Raw genomic sequence first — 9,742 nt, forward strand, 5'->3', positions numbered from 1 at the left:
ATATATATACGTGCAATGTTGCAGCTGGTATATAAGTATAAAACATATAAAACATATAAAACATAAAAACATATGATATATTCTCTTCCTTTCATTTTGATCTTGTATGCTAATCAGGTGTTCCACATGGTTTTTACATGTGAGTCTGTTCCCCAGCCGGACTGTTTCAGTTTATAATACTTGGTTGTTTTGGTCCCAGTCTTTCAATTATCAAAGAGAAGTACCATTAAATTAAAAAGGGGGAAATTTATCTGAGATTTAAAAAAAAAAACTTTCACAATTGCAGTAAAAATCAGCAAATTTCAAGCCTGAATAATCCTTCACTGTGACACAATATTGTCTTTTTTTGGCAGTTGATGGATTAAATTGTCATAGATTGTGATTCTCAGGAAGAACTCATAATTTCTCAATATATTAAACAAAAGATGATGTTAGAGTTGACCATAAGATGTGCAATTTGTCAGGAAATGTGGTGTGTTAATGGTTAAAGACGATTACGAGCTGATGCAATGAGGACCAGTGCAATATTCACAGCAACTGTCTGAAATAACATTGTATTTGTTGTTGAGTTTGTGACACAAGGCAGATTTCAAAATTCATCAAAGTGTGAGAACTCATTGTTTAGCAAATGTTCAACCGTTAGTGATATTCGTTTTGATAAAGTCAGCTCAGTTTGTATTCTGCAAACTATTAAGAGGCCAAGGTGAATCTGAGCAGGAGGCTGAGAAAAAGCATTTTGAGAATCATTTAATGCATATATAATTTATATTAAAACTGTGGTTTTAAACGCCAGCCCTAGTAGATGCTTGTCAGAATTGTTTGGCCTCACAATTTCTCAGTTTTATTTCAAGAAAGATCTATCTTTACTTGTTACACTGGAAAAGAGAAGCAGGCAGGTATTTAATGATTGAATAGAGAAGCTGAGGTAAAGCAAGTGTGAAGGGTTTGTGTGTGAAAATAAATGATCTCAGTGGTTTTCCTCCCTTTTTTACCATATACAGCTCTTACTTCAAGTTCAATTGATCAGGAGTCAGCATTAGAAAAATAATAAGAATGAACTCTCCTTGTTGGAATTTAAAACTTTAAAACTCTGATGGCAGATAGTATAGAAACCACCTTATACTAAATATAGTGGGCAATTATTTGAGGTCTATTCTAATTTTATTTCAGGTTAGGCTAAAAAAAAAAATATATAGATATGAGTCATATTATGGTTCTTTAGGCTTCTGTTTCTCCTTCCTCAATTTTCTGCACTGATGTCATGCATGTTTCCTGTGTGCAAACTCCCACGGTCTACAGAAATTTAAGCTTATGTTATAGTTGAATAAGACAGCATACATCAAAACTTGTCCTTTGTCAATCCATATCCTTTTTTTAATTAGATGAATATAGATTTATTTGAGAAAGTTGAGGAAGTTACCAGGAACTCAGAGAGGTTTTGAACCTGCAGGGCAGGAGCCTTTATGGAGGGTGACTGGTGTCTAGACTGGAGTGAGGGAGTCAAAGAACTTCAGACAAAATGACAAAATCAAATACTCCAAGTTGCACATGATTTCAACCACAAATACCTTGTGTTTCCCTGCATTTTGTAACTTTTGTGTAGTTCTTGTTTTGGTAAAACACCTGTACGGGACTTACAGTAGACTTTTATAAGAGAAGGCTACTGGAGTCACTAAATGAGTGAATTGATGTGTGTTGTTCAGTTGTTTCATACATCCTGAGTTGACATCATATGTGCTTGACATATTTATTACACCCTTCAAAGACCTGCAGTCCAAAAATCCTTGCACAAAGGTATCGTGTTTGGTTATTGTCACTGTCGAAGAGCAGGAAATGTGAGCAACAGGCTTCAGAGTTAATGAGGTAACTCATGTCGTGCATATTTTACTCAGGAAATCCCCATAAAATCCATAACAATACCTTTTGTTTTAGGGGAAGTGGTTACACATGGTTACATGGTTATTGTAAGATTTCAAAAGAATGTTTTCTTGAAAGACAACTGATGAAACTCATCTGGCAAAATGTATCATTTTTTCAAGTCTTTCAAGTGACTCTGACTGAAACATATAGTTATAACCCTAATAATCTTCATTTTTAATTTTTAAAGTGCCTTCCTTACCAAAGGTTCAAGGTACTGCCCAAGTAAAAGCAATAAAGCAATGATCATTAATGATACGTAAAGATCACACTCTGAACACATAAAATAAGAGGAAAATAAATACACAAAAGCACATAACCTGATAAATTTATAAATAAAAGTAGGTTTTCAGAAGCAGTTTCAAAGCAGAGTTTATCTAGTGAAATGCTGTGCAGATGCATTTGGTATCACCTGTAAATGGTGTGTTGGCTGTTTTAGTCGAGGAATTTAAAACATTGCAATAATCCAGAGAAGCCAAAACTAGGGAATTAACCAGCTGTAGCTGAATCTCTGGGTTTATAGTCACTGTAATTTTTCACTACGTACAGTACTTGCCTCTTCTTCTCACTTCTACGATAATGGTAGTAAGGAAATGTTGTCAAACCACAGATCTTAATATTTGTTGGAATCTTCCAATCATTCCCAGATTCTAAATAAATCAGTCTGGCTCGTATGAAGATGATGCAAAAGCAGCAGCACGAGCAGTTTTCTTTACTACAATGATGCATACAAAATGGCATATCAGGACCCAGTTCAGTCCATTTACACATTTCAGTGAAACACTAGACCGACAAATACAGAATATATACTGTATGTATGTAACATCACCATATACTGTGGGAAAATCTAATATCCCAGCTACGTGGAGCAAATCAAGGAATCAATGAATTAACTGCCAGTTTGAGTTGACTCTGAATTTGGAGACATGAGTTTGTTTCATTCACTCCCATAAACTTCAGTTGTATTTACTGTTATGTTGTGTCTATATTATAAAGTAGTGTTTGCACTTATTGGCGACATCTTATTGCAGTATTCAAGTTATTGTTCCTTTTAGTATTTTGTCGCCCCTTGTTTACAGTGAACAGAGCCTGTTGACTAATCAAGTTATGTTCAGGTAAAATAATGTTTTAATTTCATGTTTTTAATCATTTATCAGTCTCAAACCTGTTGTTCTACCTTTGAGTGGGATGTGTTCTTCGGCACGCACAGCTGCAGCATTTTTCATTGGAAATATTATACATTTCTAACATGTATTTTCGACTGTATTGTAAGGGCCGGTGGTTGTGGTGGTTGTGGTTGTGTGTGTGTGTGTGTGTGTGAGTATGTTCACAGGATGTGACAAGTTCTTTGTTCAACAAGTTACTGATCAGCAATTGGCTGTGAGTGATGTTATTTTCGATTTCCTCTCATAAACCCCTCCCACTTATGCTTTTTAAATGGGAGGATCAGCACTGCAACACCAGAACAGAGCTAACAGCGTGAGTCTGAGTCCTTCCACACCACAGGTGCACATCAGAGGCTACAGAGCGGAGATAACAGTCACTTCAGCTGGAAGAGATAACAAAGAGCTTCATCGGGATTGCAAGTTTGGACAGAAAGGTAAAACAGATTTCTAACAAAGCTTTTTCAGACTGTGACAATCAGCAAAAAACTGTTTATAATGGTTGAAATATGAAGCAAAAAAAATACCAGTTTCGAGTGTAAGTGTTTATTGAGAGAAATTGTGCATCGTGGATTTCTTTTGTCATTATCAAGTTGATACTGTGCCCAAGAAATAATATCTACAAATTGTGTTAAACTGTGCATTGCAAAACTAATGTGATATAATTTTGTGCACATGCTATACAGTAATCAACTCATCCAAATTCATATTGCACTCACTGTACAGATAAAGATTATGTTTACAATACATAGTGCACACAGTGAGCACACTCTATCTGCTGCTCTCGCATCAAAGTCTCCGCAGCACCATTTTTCCTCTGCAATAAATACACACATGCAATCAGCAGAGAGGTGACACTGTGTGACCTGAAGACGGGCACACTTAAACCCAGACAAAGAAAACCACGCGTCTACCGAATAGTCACACTCGTGTTTGTCCCGTCATGTGCTAAAAGATGAACTCCATATAAGGGAAGAAGAGCTTTTAAATCCAGTGTTGTTATGTTCCGTTTTTTTTTTTTGCAGTCCATTCTCAGACAAAAATATTCCCAATAAGGAGAAGCGAAACCACAAGTCAAGATGAATCAGTTCTTCATCCTTTTCATCCTTGCAGCAGTCAGTGTGAACATGGTAAGCAACAATGAGAGGAAGTAACTTCAGGAGGTTTTAGTAACCTGTATGACTGATTGTGTCTGTGCTCCTCTCAGGCTTATTCACGCAGACGGTCACTAAAACATCGGGACATCGATGATGGTAAGCCAGCTGTCCAGGTGACAACTTCATATTCACTGTTTGTGACCAGATGAATTCAATGTTCTCTTCTGTCTTTGCATTGTGATATTCAGAGATGTGTCAGTCTGGAGACGGGAGCAGTTACAGGGGATATGTTTCCAGTCCGATGTACAGCCGCAAGTGCCTCAGCTGGAGCAGGGTTAAACATTCCTGGGGAGCTTTGGAAGGAGTTGGCCCTCATAATTACTGCAGGTATACTTTAAGTCACCAATCTGGGACTTACATATGTTAGGGAGTGGTGTCACATGTTTAATATTGTTCCACTTAAACCATAGGAATCCTGACCGGAGCTTGATGCCGTGGTGCTTTGTCCGAAAAGGGAGGAGGATTGTGAGAGAATTCTGCAGTATTCCCAGATGTAAGATGTGTAAGAATTTAAAAAATAATTGAAATATTTTATGTTCGATTTGAATTTTTCTAATCATCTCTGTTTTCTGCTCCCATATAGGTTCTACAGAAACAATAAAACTTCCAACAGCTGTTGATACAGGTAAGTTATGTTGTTTAAATACGGGTCACATCTTTTTCACCGTGACGTCTTGTCTTCAGCACTCACTGACCCGACCTGTGTGTCCCCGCAGAGCTGACATGTGGTGAGAGGTCCGAGCGGAAGATGCATAGAATTGTGGGAGGTTCTTTCACAGCCATAGATTCGCACCCGTGGGTGGCTGCTATCTATCACAAGGGCAGGTTCCTCTGTGGCGGGTCCCTCATCGCGCCTTGCTGGGTTGTCACAGCTGCACACTGCTTCATTCAAACGTGAGAAAAAAAACACACGTACAGAAAACACATCACATTATCATTTCCTCTACTGCAATTCTCATACACTGACAATATGACTCATATGGGTGTGTAATATGTTTGCTCACTTTTTGTGTGTGTGTGTGCGTGTGTGTGTGTTTTGTTCAGCGAGGAGATCAAAACTGAGAATCTGTTTGTATACCTGGGGAAGACTGCCATCAATGAAACAGATGCCGACAAGGAGCAGAGCTTCTTTGTGAAAAAACTGATCAACCACCAAGAATATAACAAGTCCAACTACAACAACGACATAGGTGAGCACAAACATCACCGTGTGTGTATGTGTATGACTGAGAAAAAAGAGAGAAAGCTGTACGGTTGCTCTGCGCGCAGGACTCAGAGATGTGTTTGTCTTCACTTTGCAGCGCTGTTGATGATCAAAGGCATAAATGGAGGATGTGCAGTGAAGTCGGCGTCAGCACGGACAGTGTGTCTTCCTCCATCTCACACTCATCTTCCTGCGGGATTTCAATGCAGCGTCGCAGGATTTGGGAAGGAGAAATACGGTAAATACTGCGTAACCTTTAACCTTTAGACTCATGACTGATCTCTCAGCTGTTTCAGTGATTCTCACATCTGGCGCTGTGTTGTCTGCAGGGGCGTGGCGCTACTCACAGTTTCTTAAACAGGGCGAGGTGAAGCTGCTCTCCCGGACTGACTGTAAAAGAGAACCGCACTACAAAGAGCTCTTCACCAACAATATGATTTGTGCTGCGAGCCCTGACTGGAGCACCGATGCCTGCGAGGTGAGCAAATAAACCAGTGTATGAACGTGTGTGCATGTGTGCGGTACACTGGGAAAAATGAAGATTTCCTGCTCGCAAAATTTCTTCAGTCTGGCTTTAAATGTGCACATAAAAAGAGAAGTGCATAGAGAACTGAACTTGAGAGAAGTAATTTCATATTCAGATATGCGGTGTGATTGAACCCCTGTGACCTTTGGCAGCATTAAACTGGATGTGAGGAGTATTTCTTCCTCTTCTTGAGAACGAGTTGCATACCCTCATGTTAGATTGGTGACACTGTTCTGGGTTATAAATGTTTAGAAACAAATATATCACAGATTGTTAATACTTTATACAGAACTGATCTCACATTTTGGTCCTAGCATCTTCTCGTCACCCAGAAATATTTAGTTGTTGTGATTTCAGGGGGAATAATTTTGTCTTTGTTTAAATTCAGTTTCAGACCATTTTGTGCTCTGCCTATGTGAAAAATACTAAATGATTGGGAGATGTGAATCATAAAAGTAAACAAATTTAAAGATGCTGAGATATACAGATTGTCATTCCTTTATTTATTAAGGGTCAGTGTCTACATGAGTCTTTAAAACCAACATGCTCGTGTCCTCTCCTTACAGGGTGACTCTGGTGGTCCGCTGGTGTGTGAAGTGTCAGGCCGGATGTTTCTGTTCGGGGTGGTGAGCTGGGGTGAAAACTGTGCCGAGAAAAACAAACCAGGTGTTTACACGCAAGTCACCAACTATAACAACTGGATCGCAGAGAAAACAGGGCTCCAAAAATATACTAAAGGAAAAATGTATCCCACAAAATGAAGCTGTAGCAGAAAGTTACCAATTGAGCATTGCATGTTTCTTAAAGGAAAATTTGGCAGCGTTTTTTTTTTTTAGGACTGTGTGTTTATGCAAGCATGTGCAGATGTAGGCAAGTTTGGTAGCTAAAAGGCATCGCTAATAATGTGCATTGAAAAAAATTTGGAGAGTGAAATTTTACTGTCACAGTTCTGAGTGAATGTTTTCTTTAAAAATTATTATATTTTTTATTAATATCATTATTATTTTATTATATATAATATGTTTTCATCATGTATGTATAAACCTTTCATACTAAGAGTGTGGATTTTTTAAAACAAGCTGTTAGAAAGTTTATTTATCTTATTTAATTTTACAAGCAATTCCTCTCGTAGAAGGCTGGGCCTGCTGTTGAGTACTTTTTTTGAATAATAAATAAAGTATTTGTGTTACATACCCATTGTCCTCATTAATATCCAAACCCCAAGTGTTTCTGTCCCTCTTTTGCATGTGGCTGTTCTTGCAAGCAACACAAACGTGTGGACATGTACACACGTACACAGAAGAGCAACTGCTAGACGAAAGTAAAAAGAGAAACTAGAGAAACTAATCTAGAGCTCTTATAACATTCAGGGGCAATTTTTGAGTTTTGACTTCATTTAACGCAAAATAGATTTTTTTTGGATTAAATAAAGAAATAATATGAAATTTAGAAATCTAAAATGCTCGAGTCTGGTAGTCAGACAGTTTGTGTGACTTGAGCTCAGTTGAATTTAAACACAATGCCCTTCAGTGTAAAGATCCCTAAATTAAACACTGGGAGGCACTGTTGTGTAAAATTTGCAGCTCATAGATCATTACTTATTATATAAGTATTTTATTATAAACAATGGTGACATACAAACTGAGTCAGTGTATTCATAACTGAAGACAGCTGTAGTTTCAACCCACACTTGTTGCACTTTTTGAAGGAAGAGGATCGATAAAAATGTGTTGCAGTTCGTGGACACAAATTGATCAATCAGGACTTTTCATGAGTCAAACAGAAAATACTAAATATAAAATGTATGGTGTGATATGAAATGTGCTTCTTCAATGACCTCTGTTTTTTGATTTGTCAAAGGAACTTACCGTAGTTCAAAATTTTGTTTGAACTCTGTTCTTGTATGTCTCTGATGATTTGAGCTGTAAATGACACATAAGGAAGATTTTTTTCTTATTTGCATTTTATAGACACAGCAAATATTGCACAAAATTCTCATCTGAAACCGACCAAGTGAAGTTCCTCTACAAACAAAATAAAAAACCTCACGTGTCTTGTCATTTTTATCTCTATAGGGTAGATTGTTACCAGCGCGGACGGGATAAACTGCTCTACATCTCTTCTCTCTGCCCTGTATTGTCTAAACATTAGATAATGATAATATATATTATATCCTCCGACTTCAAGGGAAAGATAGAGATGGAGAGAGAGATCAAGTCATAAATAAATCAGATCTTTGAGACAAAATTGAAAAAAGAAAAATAAAGAAAGATGTATTGAAGGAAAGGTGTAACATGGTTGGATCGGAGACAGGGGTAGAAGTCTAAAGTCATGCTACTGGCTCTGTGAGCTAACATCAGCATGATAACATGCACACAATGGCAATGCTAACAAGCGGATCTTCAGCATGTATAATATTTATCATGTTCACATAATTAAATTTTGCACATCAGCTAACTAGTTAGCACTAGCACTAACAATTAATCCCGAGGGGAACATGAATGTGTGAACCAAACTTAGTGGCAATCAACTGATGTTTCAATCAAAAGCAAAACCTCATGGTGGTACTAAAGGAAAGGTCAGGTGATCCCCATAGTCATTGGGATTCATCCTCTTGGGAACACGAATGTGTGCACAACATTTCATGTCAAAGCTTTGAATTAATGTGTTTAGCTATTTCAGTTTGGACCAACGTGATGGACCAACACATTCTTAGAGCGACACCGCCAGCATGTCTAAAACTCCATAAGCCTTCATTTTGTCTGAATCACTGCTGTTGTACTGTGTTGTTCCAACACAAGGTTTTAGTAGTGTATTTTAGCAGGCTATATAACCTATTAAAAATATTTACTTTGGGTGTACAAATGCCAGTTATGTGCCCATACAGCAGAAAGTTAGTGTCCCACAATCAGCTGTAATGAATGCAAAGTACTAGCCTATGCTTTCATTTCTATGCAGTATTAAAACATACGAATGTAGGACTCAGTAAGAAGCGGCTGTTTAACTGTAAGCGGCTCTGTACAATAGAAAGTAGTTCTACTAAACATTGCTCTGCAGTGAGTGGAGAAAGCCGAGCCGCGCATCTTGTCAGAGAGCTTATGATTCCCAGGAATTTCTGTTTGGAGCAGCAAGTGTTTATGTGTTCAGTCGTCTGCTGACTCACACCTTTCTGTCCTCTCTGTCTAATATCCTATATCACTACCACCCACGACCCCCCCCCCCCCGCCCAAAAAATAAAAAGAAGCATGGAGCATGGATGCTGGGCACCACTGCTCCATTCATTACAATCAATCAGTGCAAATACACCAGATGGATCGTGTTGTAGGTATCTAAGTACACTTAGTTGGGCTGAACCACAATTCAGCTGGTCATCACGTCATTATTGAAAGTATATTTCAGAACCTCTCTAAGCAACCTGCTGCAATGCTTTCTATCAAAGTCTGTTTGGACAAGTCCATATATACAGATAGCTCACAGCAGGGCTACTGGAGCCAGTCAGAGGTTGTCCTACCCCCCCTCAATTACTCACACATACCAGTTTACTTTATTGCTTCTCTAAATCCATATATGGGTTTGAGATGCTGCGAGTATGAGTCTCACTCCTCTTTAAGGACAATTCCTAAGGAAGAGGAGAGGAGAGGAAAGGAAAGGAAAGGAGAGGAGAGGAAAGGAAAGGAGAGGAGAGGAGAGGCAGTAACAGGGTCTATTCTAACCAGGTTTACTAGACTGTCCAGCATCTCTGGTTTGGATAGCAGTCTGTCATCTACACCCACAT

At 38.4% G+C, this 9,742-nt stretch overlaps 1 protein-coding gene across 1 annotated transcript; it reads left to right on the forward strand.

Annotated features, from left to right (window-relative positions):
- Positions 1-3,366: 3,366 nt before the first annotated feature.
- Positions 3,367-7,160, forward strand: plaua (plasminogen activator, urokinase a). The gene is made up of 11 exons (XM_023410610.2): positions 3,367-3,517; positions 4,106-4,210; positions 4,288-4,333; positions 4,426-4,564; positions 4,648-4,730; positions 4,821-4,862; positions 4,954-5,131; positions 5,282-5,427; positions 5,539-5,679; positions 5,771-5,919; positions 6,534-7,160. Exons 2-11 carry the CDS (start codon positions 4,160-4,162, stop codon positions 6,726-6,728), a joined length of 1,170 nt encoding a protein of 389 aa, XP_023266378.1. The 5' UTR covers positions 3,367-3,517; positions 4,106-4,159; the 3' UTR covers positions 6,729-7,160.
- Positions 7,161-9,742: the final 2,582 nt, after the last annotated feature.

The sequence above is a fragment of the Seriola lalandi genome, unplaced genomic scaffold, assembly GCF_002814215.2.
Source record: "Seriola lalandi dorsalis isolate HSWRI2012SDOR001 ecotype SW California unplaced genomic scaffold, Sedor1 jcf7180002054426, whole genome shotgun sequence".
Classification (NCBI taxonomy): domain Eukaryota; kingdom Metazoa; phylum Chordata; class Actinopteri; order Carangiformes; family Carangidae; genus Seriola; species Seriola lalandi.

Bases quoted from the DNA above. Each gene is read 5' to 3' on its own strand.
- plaua (XM_023410610.2), top strand. From the start codon at position 4,160: ATGAATCAGTTCTTCATCCTTTTCATCCTTGCAGCAGTCAGTGTGAAC. The intron at 4,211-4,287 runs GTAAGCAACAAT...TGCTCCTCTCAG, and splicing joins CAGCAGTCAGTGTGAACATG to GCTTATTCACGCAGACGGTC. The intron at 4,863-4,953 runs GTAAGTTATGTT...GTGTCCCCGCAG, and splicing joins TCCAACAGCTGTTGATACAG to AGCTGACATGTGGTGAGAGG.